Source organism: Euleptes europaea, chromosome 9, assembly GCF_029931775.1.
Source record: "Euleptes europaea isolate rEulEur1 chromosome 9, rEulEur1.hap1, whole genome shotgun sequence".
Classification (NCBI taxonomy): Eukaryota; Metazoa; Chordata; class Lepidosauria; order Squamata; family Sphaerodactylidae; genus Euleptes; species Euleptes europaea.
The window spans coordinates 5203441-5220329 of record NC_079320.1 but is presented as its reverse complement, the minus strand read 5'-3'; the positions used below and the strand labels follow the sequence as shown (position 1 = coordinate 5220329).

At 48.0% G+C, this 16889-nt stretch overlaps 2 protein-coding genes across 2 annotated transcripts; both read right to left on the bottom strand.

Moving 5' to 3' along the window:
- Positions 1-585: 585 nt before the first annotated feature.
- UBOX5 (U-box domain containing 5) lies at positions 586-9376 on the bottom strand. Its single transcript, XM_056855716.1, has 4 exons — positions 9269-9376; positions 6997-8182; positions 2639-2788; positions 586-814 (listed from the first exon to the last, which is right to left on the bottom strand). Exons 1-4 carry the CDS (start codon positions 9320-9322, stop codon positions 606-608), a joined length of 1599 nt encoding a protein of 532 aa, XP_056711694.1. The 5' UTR covers positions 9323-9376; the 3' UTR covers positions 586-605.
- A 4686-nt stretch (positions 9377-14062) lies between these two features.
- FASTKD5 (FAST kinase domains 5) lies at positions 14063-16537 on the bottom strand. The gene has a single exon (XM_056855832.1). It carries the CDS (start codon positions 16535-16537, stop codon positions 14063-14065), a length of 2475 nt encoding a protein of 824 aa, XP_056711810.1.
- Positions 16538-16889: the final 352 nt, after the last annotated feature.

The window sequence follows — 16889 nt, the reverse complement described above, 5'->3', positions numbered from 1 at the left end:
TCCTCCTGCCGGACACACACAGATGGCACAAGGAAGGAGAATTGCCACCTGCATTGTTCAAGCATCACCGCACTGCTACCCACCCTCGGGTAGTCTCTTGATCTTAAGAACTGGCAACCTGTGTACTTGTTTCTGGCACAATTTTTTTTTTTTTGCACAGCTGGAAAAAAACACACCCTGCAGTAGACGAATGACCGCTTCAGCTACGTTTCTGTAGCTCTGTTCTCTTACTTCCTTATAACCGACAAAGACCTCATGTTATCATTTAGAATACAGAAGCGACCTATGCGTGGAATTCCCCTCCGAAAGACTGCTAAATAATAGCGTGTAATTACATGGATGTCAGTTTTATATGCAAATGCTTTTTTTAAATTAAGGAAGCATATGGCTTTTTTATCCTCGGGCCGCTTTAGCTCCAGCAAAACGCTACAGCCCCATCTCTGCATTTTAGTGCAACGTCCTCTTCAGAACCACTCGTTTTCGCTCTCGGCTTGCCCAACTTAGAGAGGGTGGCAAGGAAGGGAGAACCGGCTGCTTCTGAGCTCTCCTCTGGCAGCTTGCCGTGCTCCAAATGCCCGTCCCAAAGAGAGTGCTGCTGAAACGGGTCAGAAGTGGACCCTCACGACATCGTGCGTGGCGACCGACCTTTTGCAGTTCATGCATAGTATGGAGAGGGACTTCTGCTTCTCGGCGAGGCAGGAGCGACAGACGAGGTGGCTGCAGGGGAGTTGGTAAATGGGCTCCGGCTTGAAGTAGGAGGAAAAGGTCCTGCGGCAGGAAGAGCAGCCCTGGTGAGCCCCGTTCCGGCTGTGCTCTTGAGTGGGAGGGGGAGAGAAAGAAATGGGGGTGAGCATCCACGGCAAGAAGCACAGGAAGGGGGGCAGCGGCTCAGCGGCAGAGCATCTGCTTGGCAAGTAGAAGGGCCCAGGCTCGATCCCTGGCATCTCCAGGTCAAAAAGATCAGGTAGGAGGTGACATGAAAGACCTCAGCCCGAGATCCAGGAGAGCTGCTGCCAGTCTGAGTAGACAGTACTGACTTTGATGGAAAAAGAGTCAGATCCAGCATAAACTTCTTATGAACAGTTGATATACAGATGGGCATAAGAATTTTATAACTGATTTTTATATGCAGCCTGTAATCCAGGCCCTGTGTTTTTAACAATTTTACTGTGTACTTAAATGTAATTATTTTGTTATATGGTATACCTTTGAAGAGCCATCTACATATTTGATTGAGTTTCTTCCCCTTTTTTGTTGTTCTGATTCAGGCAGCTTCTGTGGTAGCCATTTTGCAGCTGGCTCCACCTCCTGTGGCCGGCCATTCCGTAGATGCGCCCACCACCCTGTGTCAAAATTCTAGAAGTGCCCGCAGGCTCAAAAAGACCGGTTGCCCCTAACGGTCACTTGGATCGAGATCCAGCCCTACCAGGCTTTCAAGCTTCTGTTACCTGTCTGGGGGGGGGGGGTATGGGTGAGCTTTAAGTGTAACCTTCACCCATTGTTGTACTTCAGATGTTTAAAGATTCTATGGGATAAACACCCCATGCACCATTTTGGACATGTCCGGCTTGGATCCCATCGATCTACTCCACTAATTTCTGCATGTTCCTCTAATGCACTGGTTCCCAACCAGGGGTCCATGGACCCCCAGGGGTCCGCAAGAACTAAATTAAGGTCCGCGAAACAAAGTTATAAACCCATAATAAATTAATATTTTCAATTAAAAGTTCTCTATTATAAAATATATATATTCAAATATAATTCTAAGTTTAATGTTTAACTAACAGTTATGATTAAAGTTTATTTTCAAATTCCTGGAATTTTTATTTTGAACCTTGGGGTCCCTGCACCGAACAAAAAGGTCCTAGTGGTCCCTGGTCAAAAAAAGGTTGGGAACCACTGCTCTAATGCAAGAAGGTGATGGCAACTGGCTACTTATGTCAGAAGGAAACTGTTCGAAGAATGGATCTGCATGATCCAATCCTGTCTTCTGGTAATGCCAGACTTACAGAACGCACACAGAACATTTAAACTTGGCCAGTGGGTGAATGGATACAGTGACCACTCCTACAGCTACCTGATGTATGGACAAGGGGAAGCAGGGTCAGCTGGTCAATGGACAACAGAGCAAGGGAAAACTGGACCCAGGAATGATAGTTGGGGGGGGGGCAACTCTTGCACTACGCCAAAGCTTCTTAAACTGTAGGTCGCAACCCCATATGGGGTCATGTAACTGAATGTGGGAGGTCGCGAAAAAAATTGATTTATTATCAGTAAATGTTTGATTTGTATACCTATTTTATATACCCAGGGTCGCATAAAAATTTCTTGGGCAAAAAGGGGTTGTGAGTGGAAAAAGCTTAAGAAGCCCTGCACTAGGCTATCACAAACGGGCCTCACAGACGACCTACAAATGTACCGAATAAACACACACGTATCAAAGACAATCACATCACATAGCCCTTAAACTGCATGCAAGAACCACATGTTCCGAGACGCAGGGAGACAGGGAGCTTCTCCCCCCTTGTCATGGCAAGAGGCCCACGATTTGGAGCTCCCAGATTCTTTCCGAAGAAAGAGGCAACAACTGCCTCACAGACCAACAGGTCCCAAGGGCTCATACAGGGCCCGGCCTTACCATAGCCACTGCTCGGGTTCAACAGGCCGCCATCACTGCCTCCGCCGCATGGAACCAGCTGGCTCTTCGCCAAGCGAGCCGTGAACAACGGCATGCAGCTCAAGGCGCAGTCCAAGCTCGCAGAAAGCCTCTGCTCGTGAGAAACGGGACCTGCAAAGAAAAGCACACGACCTGAAAAGAGACCCTCCGGCCTAAACCAAACACGCAAACAACTGAGAGGGCAGCCTATCACATACTGCTGCATCAGAAAGACGCGCTGGAACACTAATTTAGAAAAGAACCAACCAAAAGGGGAAAAAATGAACTCAACCCCCCCCCCAAAAATAAAAAAGTACAAGGAACTTAAAAAGCAATTATTATTGAGTTCTTAAAAAGCAATTATTTATATATTTATTTTAAAAGGTAAAGGTAGTCCCCTGTGCAAGCACCAGGTCATTCCTGACCCATGGGGTGACGTCACATCCCGACGTTTACTAGGCAGACTATGTTTATGGGGTGGTTTCCCTGCCAGTACCTAAGATGGATCCCCCATGTTCTGAGGAAGTCTATCTAGTCAGCATGGCTAATAGTCACTGGCAGATCTATCCTCCATTCGCCAATCCTGCAAAAATCAACATCATCCTGAACTGAGACAGGAACACAGGAAGAACAGTTGGATTCAAATCCAGCAGCAACTTAGAGACCAACAAGATTTTAGGGGCATAAGCTTTCAAGAGTCAAGGCTCCCTTCATCAAATACACACAGGGAGCCATCTCTTAGAGAATCAGCAAAGAAAACCTGTCTTAACCAAATTGCAGCAGTACATGAATAAGATCACAGCAAATATTTTTGGAAAATGTACAACCATCTTTCACAGCAATTCTCAAAGCAAACTTGAACGAAAAATTAATTTGAAATGTTGTCCCCCTTCTCCCCATCCTTCCCGGGCGCAGCCAGGCCCTCCGCTGGCCTGGCGCGCCCTCCCTTTCCCCCCCTCCCATCCTTTCCCCTTCCTCCTTCCCCCTCTTCTTCTCTCCCCCCTGGGTCCTTCTCTGGCACAGCCAGGCCCTCCGTAAACTGAGGATTGCCCACCTGCAGTCCTCCCTGCCCTATCTCCCGGCGGGAGGCGGTGTGATCTTCAGTCCTCCCCGCCCCAGGCAAGCCCTACGTGGAGCTTGCCTGGGGTGGGGTGGGGTGAACTGAGGATTGCCTCGTCTCCATGTGGAGCTTGCCTGGGGTGGGAACTGAGGATCGCCCTGTCTCCCGGCAGGGGCAGTGCAATCTTCAGTCCCACCCATGTGGAGCTTGACGGGGCAGGGGGAGTGAAGTTGTTCACTCCTTCCCCCCTCTCCAGCCCTGAGGGACCTGTGTGTGTGTGTGTGCGCAAGAGTTAATGCGTGAATTGCCATGAAGTCACTTCCAACTGAAGGCGACCCTATGAATCAATGTCCCCCAAAAGGTCCTATCCTTAACAGTCCTTCCTCACCAGTTCCTCTTCTGCTATATGCGGACGATGCTGTTCTCTTATCTATCACTAAAATCGGCCTCCAACGGCTTTTGTCTGCCTTCTGCTCACAGAATGACTTAATCATCAATTCCGAGAAATCCAAGATTATGATTTTTTTTCTAAAACCTGGAAGGGCCATACATGGAGAATAGACGGCAACCCAGTCGAACAAGTCCTTCAGATACGTGGGCCTCCTTTTTCACTACAACCTCAACTGGTAGCACCACCGGAAAGCAGCTATCATTACAGCAAGGAGCCAATACCAAGCAGTGGCACGTTTCTACTATCAAGATGGACACCAGTTTGTTCCCACAGCGATTCAGATTTACTCATCGAAAGTTTCTAACCAATTACTCTATGGGGTCCCCGTTTGGATCCAAGTTTTCACCTTGGATGCTGACAGCAGTTTGACCTTCTTTTTGCGACGAATATTGGGTTTGCCCAATATGACTAATCTCTACAGTTTGCAAAGAGCTTGGCCTTCATCTTCTGTCCACAAGAGCTTGGATTGCCACCGTTAAACTGTGGCTTCGTATCCACTTCCAATCTGACCCATTCACCTTATTGTACGACATGCTAAGAGATCCCTATGTCTCCCTATGGTACCAGCACATTTGTCTGAAAATTAATTCCTTAGGAATTAGTTTAGACTCTCTAAATAATTGTGGTGAGTCCCAAATTCTCTTTACCATCTGGCAAAGAATTAGGGACATTGAGGAACAGATTATAAATGCAGGCTCCAATATGACATGTTCCCCGTTTTCAGATTGTTGACCTACGTCCCCAGAGGAGCTCCTTACATTCAAAACATCACCAATCCCCTCCATCGGTGGGCTTTTATGCTTACCAGACTGAATGTCTTCCCCTTGGCAGTTCTCTCCGGGAGATTCCATAATATCCCGTTTAGACTATGCAAATTCTGTCTTCTCGAACCTGATTCCATAACTCATATTTTACTGCTTTGCCCCTTTTTTTCTAGTCTATCGTTTCATAGACCAAATTATTATGAATTTTCCTGGCCCAGCGAAGAGGACTACCCAACTCTTATTAGCTGATAAAGTGCCCCAACTCGACTGAAGCAGCTGCCGAATATTTGGCAAAAATTTTAACTATGGATCTTTGTATTGACAAGTAATAGCTTTGCCAATTGTGTTACTTTGGTGTTTACAATGAATTTAACTACTGTATTATGCTGAACTCGATAAGTACTGTATTACCCTAATCTGCTTCTTTTATGCCATTAAAGGTTTTGATATTGAACAGTCTTGCTCAGGTCTTGCAAACTGAGGGCCCTGGCTTGCTTTGTAGAATCAATCCTTCTCTTGTTGGGTCTTCCTCTTTTCCTGCGGCCTTCAACTTTTCCTAGCATGATTGTCTTTTCCAGGGACTCCAGTCTTCTCATAATGTGTCCAAAGTAGTACAGTCTCAGTTTAGTAATTTTAGCTTCTAGGGTCAGTTCTGGCTTGATTTGATCTATAGCCCACTGATTTGTTGTTTTTTGGAGGTCCATTGTATCAGTAACACTCTCCTCCAACACCCTAAATATGTATTTCCTTCCCTACATTGCACTGCTCAAATTATGCAGCAAAATGAGCAGCTTCCTGCTCACCAACTGTAAAACCTCAGCAGCTGGAGCTCTAGGGCAACTTCTGAGGGTCAGGACTAAGTGAGCAAGATGCTGATCTCCTATCCTCAAACCTCAGCAGTCTTGCACTGCTGCTCTATAGGCAGGAAGAACTTCCCAAATGTTAATTCTCTATGCAATTCCTAAAATAAACAAGGGGATGTACTAAAATGAATGACAGGATTGCCCATCGGAAACAACGGGAGAGGCTTGGAGGCCCACTAGCAATAATGGGATCCAGGAATGCCAGTTGACTTGTATTAGCTCCATTAAAATACATTACAGCACAAACAAGTTGCAAAAAAAATGCAGAATGGATTTTCCATTAAAGTCTCTGGGCCAAAATAGACTACTCTGGGACTGGAATGACAGGTTGCAGAGTGGAATAACAACCTCTGGGTAGCAGAAGAGTTCTGGGACTGGAATGACAGCCCCCAAGTGGAATGACAGCAACTAGGAGTAGCAGAAGTGATCTGTGGCTAGTATGACAGGTCAGGAGTGGAATGACTGCCACCGGGAGTAGCAGAAGTGTTTGGGAATGGAGTGACAGCCCCTTGGAGTAGCAGAAGTGTTCTGGGACTGGAATGACAGGTCAGGAGTGGAATGACAGCACCTGGGAGTAGCAGAAGTGATCTGTGGCTAGTATGACAGGTCAGGAGTGGAATGACTGCCACTGGGAGTAGCACAAGTGTTCAGGAATGAAATGACAGCTCCCAATTGGAATGACAGCCCCTCGGAGTAGCAGAAGTGACAGTCCCAGAATGCTTCCGCTACTCCCAGGGGTTGTCATTCCACTCTGCAACATGTCATTCCAGTCTCAGAGCACAAATTCTGTTCCCAGGCAGCCACCCCTCCAGTCCAGATCAAATTTAGTGCCAGGGACCAGAGATATAAACTGTACAGAAGACACAGGCAAAGCCAATTAATGATATTATTTTTTACTTAAAATGCAAACACACTTAAAACAATAAATAATATCATTAATTGACTTTGTCTGTGTCTTCTATGAAGTTCATCTCTCTGGTACCTGGCACTACATTTTATGATATTTATTTATTTACTTGGTACAAATGGCCCGGCCAAACCTATGGACATTTATGTCATATCCGGCCCTCATAACAAATGAGTTCGACACTCCAGATCTAGAGACAATTTAGAACAAGGGAAGGCACACTCAAAGAACTTCTGGTTGCAGGTCGGTGGTGTGGCTCCCACTGCGGATTAAGAGTACAGAACCCCGAGGGTACCTGCAGAGCAGTCCATCTGGGCAGGGTTTGCCTCGCACTCCATTTTCATTTTTTTGGCGCGGGACTCCGAGGTAGACGTGGCGACAAAGTCCGTTGTCGAAAAGCTGGAAGGGTCCAGGTGGCAACCCGGGTTCTGCTCCAGAAGGTCCATTTTCCTTTTGAGAGACGACATGGCTATGGAAGAGGCGACGGCCGACCCCGAGGCCTGGGCCCTCCCAAGCAAATTTGTGCCGGGAATGCTGTGTTGGAGGAGGAAGTGGTCGATCCTGGCTTTCAGGGAGGGGTGGGGAAGGGGCTGGGAATGCTGGCTGAAAGCAACCCCCGTGAACGGGTCACTGGGCACCCGCCCCCAGGACGCTTCACTCCGGTTGCATTTCTCTAGGGTCTCCCGGTCAACGACCTTGCCCGAGGGCAGGAGCATGGGGAAGGTCATCACCTCCAGGGTGATGGGGTCCAAGAACTCTTCGGGGATGTCCTGCACGGCCTCCATCAGCCTCTGCTCCCGGCCGGCCGGGTGGCCGAAGGGCACCGTGTCGCTCTCCATCGGGGACGGAAGGCTGGAGGCCTGCCCACCAAAACCCAGAGCTGGGGATGCTGAGGCAACCCGAAGGATGTCATCCACCACTTCATGCGGGCAAGATTTGGCCGGCTGGCCCCAGACCTCCACTCTCTTAATGCAGGGGAGACCGCCCCCTGCCACATGGGTGATGCAGATTTTTAAGTGTGATACACTAGTCAGGGAGGTGGGGCCTTTGTTCCACAGGTCCAGGGATGCCGAGCCGGAGAAGGAGGAGAGGGCATCCGTCAGGTGATGGAACGGAGGCCTTGGCCTGAAGCCGCGGTGGCTGAAAGTCACTTTGCTCTGGTTCTTCAGCACGGCTTTGCCCACAAGTGTGAAAGCCTCCTTGTCCGACACCGGCTGCCCGGCCAGACCTGAGAATGGAGATTCGGGGCCGTTCCAAGAGGCCTTACTGGACGAGGTAGATGTGCAAATGTCCAGCCCGGTGATGTTCTGACAGCTTCCTGACGAAATGTCTATATTGACACGGCAGATTTCGACGTTGAAGGGGAAAGAAAGCGTCACCTGGACGGGGGGCTTGATAAAATATTCACAGCGGAAACCACGGTTTCTCTTGGCGAGGTCTTCCGAGATAAGGTTTTCTACTTCGTAACCGTCAGCAGAGATCTGTAAGAAAAGCAATCACCGTACTGAAAGAAAAGCAATCACCGTACTGTACTTAAAAAGAAGAGGCCTACAAGGGGAGGGGCTGTGGCTCAGTGGTAAAGCATCAGCTTGGCGTGCAGAAGGTCCCAGGTTCAATCCCCGGCATTTCCAGTTAATGGGACTAGGCAGGTAGGTGATGTGAAAGACCTCTGCCTGAGACCCTGGAGAGCCGATGCTGTTCTGAGAACACAATACTAATTTTGATGGACCAAGGGTCTGATTCAGTATAAGGCAGCTTCATGAGTTCATGTGTTCAATAAGCAAACTCGGGCATGATCTGAGTACCATTAAGCACTTTCTTTCAGTGTTGAGCTCTCCTGTGGCACATAAACAGGACTTCGAGCTTTAGTTTGATCACCCCCCCAAAAAAATGTTTCTGACCAGAAGAGAATGCTGCAGTTGAGAAGGGTTTTTCCCCACTCTTAGTTCCAGTTTTTAGAAGGGACTTCGATGTGGGTATGCCAAGTGGTTTGGGCATCTTGAACACTCTAGGATGCAACGGGAATAGAAGAAGAGTTGGTTTTTATTTGCCGACTTTCTCTACCACTTAAGGGAGACTCAAACCAGCTTACAATCACCTTCCCTTCCCCTCCCCACAACAGACACCCTGTGAGGTAGATGGGGCTGAGAGAGCTCTAACAGAGCTGTGACTAGCCCAAGGTCACCCAGCTGGCTTTGTGTGTAGGAGCGGGGAAACAAATCCAGTTCACCAGATTAGTCTCCGCTGCTCATGTGAAGGAGTGGGGAATCAAAACCACTTCTCCAGAGTGTCATCCCGCTGTCCTGATCCGATCTCGTCAGACTTGGAAGCTAAGCAAGGTCAGCCATGGTTGGTATTTGCATGGGAAACGACCAAGGAAGTCCAGGGTTGCTATGCAGAGGCAGGCAAACCACCTCTGTTGGGTCTCTAGCCTGAAAACCCTGCAGGGTCTGCTGCGATTTGACTATGGTTCTTCTTTACTGCTTGGCCTGGCTTTCCCGACCTCAGAAGCTAAGCAGGGCCCAGCTGGTACCCCCCCCCTCCCACTTTCATGCTCAATGAAATACCTTGTTGCAGTGAATTCTTGGCTTGAATTGTGGGAGGCAGACATTGATCACCATCTTTACTGCTTGGCTCAGAGATCAGCTTCCCTGCTTCCAAACTGAATCTGAAACTAAACCAAGCATGCACACAAAATATGTTTCAGAATGCTGTGGAAACAGACTGCAAGAAAGAAATTTACACCACATCCTCCGCATTTTAACCTCTTGAGATTGTGGTGTTACAGCCGTGCCAAATCCATTTCTCTGGCTATCTTCAGTGTGAACAATTCTACAGATAGCACGTGCAGGGGAAGGTGAGGAGGGGGAAAGCAATTCCACCCAACTGCTTTTTAAATGAAGTGTTCCTACCCCATAGGAGCCCCGTGGCGCAAAGTGGTAAGCTGCAGTACTGCAGTCCAAGCTCCACTCACGACCCGAGTTCTACCCCGATGGAAGTCTGTTTCAGGTAGCCAGCTCAAGGTTGACTCAGCCATCCTTCCGAGGTCGGTAAAATGAGTACCCAGCTTGCTGGGGGTAAAGGGGAGATGACTGGGGAAGGCACTGGCAAACCCCCCGTAAACAAAGTCTGCCTAGGAAACGTCGGCAGGTGACATCACCCCATGGGTCAGTAATGACCTGGTGCTCACCCACCTTCACCTTTCATAGCCCAACTTCTAATTTTTTTCCTTAACTGAATATGACACGTGATGCTGCCTTAGACAACAGGTACATCAAGGTTGGTATTGTCTACTCAGAGGGGCAATGGCTCTCCAGGATCTCAGGTAGAGGTCTTTCACATCACCTACCACCTGATCCTTCTAGCTAGATGCCAGGGATTGAACCTGGGACCTTCTGCACGCCAAACAGATGTTCTCCCACTGAGCCGTGGCCCCTTCTCAAGAAGGCAGAGGAAGCTGTGGGCTTTTATGGGCCTTGGGCACAGGATGTCCATGACCCTTCCAATTCCGCTCTATGGGTGGGAGCCAAGCGCGACTCTATTGCACTTCCTTTCAGGCACCACTGTCGAGGTCTAAAAAGGGAAGCAAAAGAGTCAGGGCTCATCTCCTTCCCACGCTCCTCTTACCAGCAAAATGGAGGCCCCTGCAGTAGCACAATTCCTGAAGAGAGAAGAGCCTGGGGGAGGAGGAGTAGGCAGATGAGAGGGAGGGCATCTTGGCCATCTTCTGGGCATGGAGTAGGGGTCACTAGGGGGTGTGTGGGGAGGTAGTTGTTAATTTCCTGCATTGTGCAGGGGGGACTAGATGACCCTGGCGGTCCCCTTCCAACTCTATGATTCTAGTAGTAGTAGATGAAGAAGTGTTGGTTTTTATATGCCGACTTTCTCTACCACTTAAAGGAGAACCAAACCCGCTTACAATTGCCTTCCCTTCCCCACAACAGACACCTTGTGAGGTAGGTGGGGCTGAGAGAACTCTAAGAGAGCTGTGACTAGGCCAGGATCACCCAGCTGGCTTCATGTGGAGGAGTGGGGAAACCAACCCGGTTCTCCAGATTGAAGTCCAACACTCCAAATCACTGCTCTTAACCAATACACCATGCAATTCTCTTGTTCTGCGCTTCCTCCACTGCTGTTGGGCACTAGATCAGCCCAGCACCGGCCTCAGCGGGCACTTGAAGACGTTGACCTGCAAGGTAGAGATGCACTTCATGCTTTCCCCAGATCAATCTGCCCAAAATGGATCACAGGGTGAGCCTCATACGGCTTCACTGAACACAATCCTCTCTGTGGGACAGCAGGAGGGATGCACCCCTCAAATGCAGCTGCCAGTGGTATTCCTCTGACTCTGGCAACCAGCTGCCCCCTGGCTGTGCCAGGAAACAGAGACCAAATCCCCCCCCCCTTCTCAAAGTTCTCCACAAAAACTGATTGCCACTGGCAGCCCACAGTTGTTTCCAGTAGGCAGGAATACCACACACACACACAGAGGGCTCAGAAAGCGGTTGGTCTCACAAGCCTTGAGAGAGACTCAAGTGCTGCTTTTAAGTTACCCCCACCAACATGTGATATCTGAACATGCCAGAAGAAACAAGGGAGAGACGGGCTTAGCGAAGGTTGCAAATATTGGCTAGTTAACAAGACCAGGGGGAAAAAATCTGTCAAGTTTTTGCATTCTTGCACGTGGAAATGCACATAAAGCAGAAAAGAAAGAGCTGGTTTTATATGCCGACTTTTTCTACCGCTTAAGGAAGACTCAAACCGGCTTTGCAATAAAGCAATTAGTAGGTTTGCTGTGTCTGTCATTGCTCATTGGGTTAATGAAATGGGAAGGACGTGCAGACAAGCTGGGACGTGTCCGGAGTAGGGCAACGAAGATGGTGAGGGGTCTTGAAGACTTCCAGTAAGGAAAATCCCCTTGAATCCCCTACTTGGCTGCCGTAAGTCAGCTGCGACTTGACGGCGCTTTCCATCACCACCATGACTATGACTGTGTGATAATTATTTAACTGGTGTAAATAATAAATAGAACCAACGTGGCCAGAACCAAGACAGCAGCTACCTGCTAAAAATGTACGCTAGAAAACGATTGAGTGAAATCTTAAATTGGGGTCTACCAAAGTTGCTAGTTACAGCTCTTGAAGAAGGCATATTAATTTGGCACAAGATGGAGAGGGACTTGTTCTTCTTTCCATACTCTTGCTCGAAGGTTGCCCAGTTGGGGGTCCTGTGGAGCCAGTCACAAGGCAGGGCATATATTTAGGGTTACCAACTTGCCAGGTGGGGCCTGGAGATCTCCTAGAATTAAAGCTGATCTCCAAACTGCACAGATCACTACCGCTGGAGAAAATGGCTACATTGGAGGGTGGCCTCTATGAACATAAGGAAAGTCCTGTTGGATCAGACTGAGGCCCATCAACTCCAGCCATCTGTTCACACAGTGGCCAACTAGGTGCTTCTAGGAAGCCCACAAACAAGACGACTGCAGCAGCACCATCCTGCCTGTGCTCCACCGCACCTAAGATAATAGACATGCTCCTTAGATCCTGGAGATAATAGGTATGCATCATGACTAGTATCCATTTTACTAGTAGCCACAGATAGTCCTCTCCTCCTTGAATATGTCCACTCCCCTCTTAAAGCCTACCAAGTTGGCAGCCATCACCACATCCTGGGGCAGGGAGTTCCAAAATGTAACTATGCATTGTCTACTTCAAGTGTAAAGAGGTGGCAGAAACACATTTTCCATGCCTCTCCAAACACCATGTAACTACTCAAAAGGATGCTGTGGGTCCCAGGTGGGGACGGAATGAGATTCTACCCACTTCGCCCTCCTTAGCGTGTGTGTGTGTGTGTGTGTGTGTTAAGTGCCGTCAAGTTGCTTCCAACTCATGGCGACCCTATGAATGAAAGTCCTCCAAAATGTCCTATCTTTGACAGCCTGAGCGTACCTGCATTATTTTTGGCACATGTGTCCCCACCTCCTGCAGCCATTTTCTTCCACAACTGCATTCACTGTTTTTTAAGAAGAAAAAGAGTTGGTTTTTATACGCCGACTTTCTCTACCACTCAAGGGAGACTCAAACCGGCTTACAATCACCTTCCCCTCCCCATAACAGACAGTCTGTGAGGTAGGTGAGGCTGAGAGAGTTCTAATAGAGCTGTGACTTGCCCAAGGCCACTAAACTGGCTTCGTGTGTAGGAGTGGGGAAACAAATCCAGTTCACCAGATTAGCCTCCGCTGCTCATGTGGAGGAGTGGGGAATCAAACCCGGTTCCCCAGATCAGAGCCCACTGCTCCAAACCACCGCTCTTAACCACTACACCACGCTGGCTCTGCATGTTCAAGATACAGATTTGGAGTTTCATAATGCATTCCAGTCCGCCATATTGAAGAACGGAAGGTCGCCCATCATAACATTAACTATTCTTAATTGCAATCGGACTGTAATAAGGAACGGAAAAACCCTCTCGGGGTCAGGTGAACAGAGAGCCTCACCCTGTGTTTTCTATGCAGAACTGTGTCTGGGGTTCTATTATACCAACACAAACAACACAATATTGTTTAAACTGCACTGTAACACTTCATATTCTGTCGCTCATCTCCACAAGGGTGCTGTTATGCAGCTAAATTCCTTTCCTATTTTATAGATGTAGATTCTAGAGAGAGAAAGGCAGTAACCTATGGACATGCTGTATTAGCATCATTGCACTTAAAGGCTTTTCAGAGAGTTTTGTTGATTCTTTTTCACTCTGTAACATTCAGCATTATTTAGCCTATTCACTTTAACTGTACTAATCATTTGTTAAATATTAATGCCGGTACAGTCTTTTAATCGCTCTGTGTAAACCAGTTGGTCATTATTGTTTTAACTTGATTTGAGTCCAGTAGCACCTTACAGACATACAAGGTTATTTCGGGGATGAACTTTCAAGAGGTAAAACTCCCTTTGTTTTAACTGTAACCTTTTGGGGTTCCTTAATAGAACTTTATTCTCCATCTCCTCTGTCTTACTGGGATTTCTGGTGCTTTCTGTAACCTTTTTCAATTGTTTACAGATTCTACAATGAAGAATAATTAAACACTCAAATTACATTACTTCACTCTGCTGGCTTTCAAAAAAAAAAAGCAGCAAATAAAATGTTTCTTCCAATGTCACTTTATTTACAAGAGAATCGTTATAAGGTCCATTTAAATGCTCTGGGTGTGCTCTAAGAACACTGAACATCGGGCCCAGTAAAGAGATGTTTTAACAAATAAGCTGTTCAGAAAAAGTCGACTATATTCCCCGCCAAACTTGAGTAAGAGACAGCAATCAGGCCCTTAGCTTTTACCATTTGGGTTCTAAAACCACAATACCTTACAGTACAGAGTTAAATATTTTATGGTGCAAATAGCTCAGTTTTTCTGACCGGCTATGCCGGAGCAACGGGAACCATTCCCAGAAGGGCAGTTCTACCACCGTGTATCCAATTAGACGGAGCTGCCTCCTTTTCAAATGGTGGAGCCCCAGAAGGTGTTTTGAGCCATAGCTGTAGTGGTTCCTACTGGACACCTGAACAGCTAATTTCGTGTCCCCGAGATGCTGCCCTTTCAGTTGAGAGTCTGGACTTCCACAAAAGGTTTTGGATTTGGTCAGTGCGTTCAAGATGGTGCCAGTAAGAGGAACTCCGTCTGAAAACTCAAAATGATCCTGAACGGATGTGGACCGCTCCTGCTGCACTGGTCTTTTCAGGATACGCATTTCATCCTTGTTCCCAGAGTCGTTCACTGGGGATGGGTTCCTAGACCTCCCCTTCACCAGCCGATTCATTAAGTCATCTGTGAGAGAGACTCCACTCTCTTTTAATTCCAATTTTATTGCTGCGGCTTCTGAATGAAAAGGCAACGGCTTTCGGTCTGGATCTAAACGAATCTCCAAATCAGCTGATCTGGTGTGAGGTAAGAGCATGTGTTGTTTGACATACTGGGGACCGCCCAACATGTCTTCCAGAAGACAGAGTGCTTCGGTGACTTCTGGCTTTGTGAAGATGTCCTTCTTGGCAAAATTCCACAACATCTCAGTCACCTCCTGCTTCAGCTCTGCTGCAAGGCGATTGCCTGTGTAATCCGGGCATTCAATCTCCACTGTGCCATCAAGGGTAAACAAGTCCTTCTTGAGGTCAAACTTACTATTGCTGATTCGTCTGATGAACTTAGGGCTCAGAGCATAATCTATCAAGTCTTTCGGAAACCGCTTTGCAAATGCCAGCGCTAGCAAGGAGGTGAGGAAATGCTCAGGGAACTTCTGAAATTCGTGCATCTTTGACCGCATCTGCTCCTCCAGGCAAGTGTAAAATTCCTCTACGTTAGGTGGCTCATAGTTCAGGCACCCAAATGACCACAAGAACTTGGCAATGTCTTTGCTTCGGCAATAAGCTGCCCTGGAAGGCACGGAAGAGGCGACGGCATTCATAATCCTTTCATTGCGGTAATGCAAAGCTGAACAAGCAAGGGTTATGTGCATGACTCCTTGAGTGCCTATGGAAGGGATTCGGGCAGGAACCACCACCCCAAGCTGTTTCAGAAACTCCGGATGATCAACGTGAGTGTAACGGTACATCTTGAGAACGTTGACCAAGGCGTAATTGCTCATCTCCGCCATCTGGGCACAGACTTTATCTCCGATTCTCTGCATCGTGTGTTTGGAAAGACCATGGCTGGCCTTGAAGAACCCTAAGCAAATGGTGCCCACTTCCTCAAGGCTCAGAGAACTCAGGTGCTTCACGACCAAGGTGTCGAGCTTCTTCATTAAATCCTCAGGGGCTTGGCGACCTTCGCCTATGATGTAGACTAACTGAACCAGCTGGGGCAAACTGAGCTCCTGCCAGTGCAGACTGACATAGCTCAACGCGATCTCCAGATACCGTGGGACACTGCGCCCCAAGCAACGCCACAGGTCAGCCACCAGCAGGAGTCGATCCAGGCCGATGTCCCAGGCGCGGCGGCAGCATTCAGATTCGTATGCCTTCAGCATGGAGTCTGTGGGGGGAATGGCCAAGTGAACAAATGCTTTTAAACCCATAAGCAGCTCAGAAGTATCAAAGAGTTGGATGCTTTCAACTGCACAGTGACACAACATGGCAAACCTGGGGTTGGCTCTCAGGCTTTCTCGTTGTTCTACCAGCAAGCCGCTCAGACGAAAGAAATACTCCGCAATGGTGCGTGGTTTCAGGCTGCTTTTGAACACGGACACGTTCTGCAGGATCAGGTGACCTTCCTCTGCAGAAAGGGGCTGAAGAAGCTTGGGCCTATTGTAACTCAGAACTTCGTATTCAGGACGTTGCTTCTGAAACACCCTGGGATCCTCCTTCGTATCATAAGATTCCACATCCGCAGCTTCCCCATCATCTTCCACAAGACCCGGTTTTGTTGGCTGCATCAAATTGGCCTGGGTAGAGAGAAACTTGCTACTTTCCAAATCCAGCAGCATATTCTTTGTGCTGGAAAGCCTCCGTGAACAGGTGATGCTGTAGCGACTTTGGACCTGTTTGGCACCCATTCTAGTGCAATCGCCTTCAAGCAAGCCACCGTCCAAGATGCGAGACGCATCCTCGTCAGATACATATTTGGCCCCACAGTAGGCTGAGGGACGAAAGGATACTCTATATTCTGAAGGCTTCCATAATTTGAGTGTGACGACACGCTTAGGACTCTTCTCCGTGTTCTGGAAGTTCAGGTCCTCTTCTGCTTTCCCAAAGAACGCCCTCTTGCCCGGCACCTTGGTCGCAGTAGAAAATGCAACCGTGCTGCACGACTGTCCTGCAAATCTTCGGCATATTATCCTTGTGGGCATGCTCTCAACTACCGGGCCAGAATTGGTTCCAAGTACTGAAAAAAGGGCAGATGAAGAATGAGTGGTTTTCATCTGTCATGGTGACTTTCTCTCTTTTCTTTAAAACCCTTTAATGTTACAGCAAGATACATAATAAAATGCAACATTTATGCAATGTTTCAATCAAATCGCAGGGCATTGGATAAAAACATAAGAAAAGCCATGCTGGATCAGACCAAGACCCATCAAGTCCAGCCATCTGTTCACATAGTGGCCAACCAGGTGCCTCTAGGAAGCCCACAAGCAAGACGATTGCAGCAGCATTTACCTGCCTGTGTTCACCAGCACCTAATATAATAGGCATGCTCCTCTG

Coding starts and splice junctions, on each gene's coding strand:
- UBOX5 (XM_056855716.1), bottom strand. CDS start 9,322: ATGGTGATCAATGTCTGCCTCCCACAATTCAAGCCAAGAATTCACTGC. Junction 8,183..9,268: donor CAAGAATTCACTGCAACAAG/GTATTTCATTGA, acceptor CTTTTCTTACAG/ATCTCTGCTGACGGTTACGA. Junction 2,789..6,996: donor CCAGATGGACTGCTCTGCAG/GTACCCTCGGGG, acceptor TTTTCTTTGCAG/GTCCCGTTTCTCACGAGCAG.
- FASTKD5 (XM_056855832.1), bottom strand. CDS start 16,537: ATGCCCACAAGGATAATATGCCGAAGATTTGCAGGACAGTCGTGCAGC.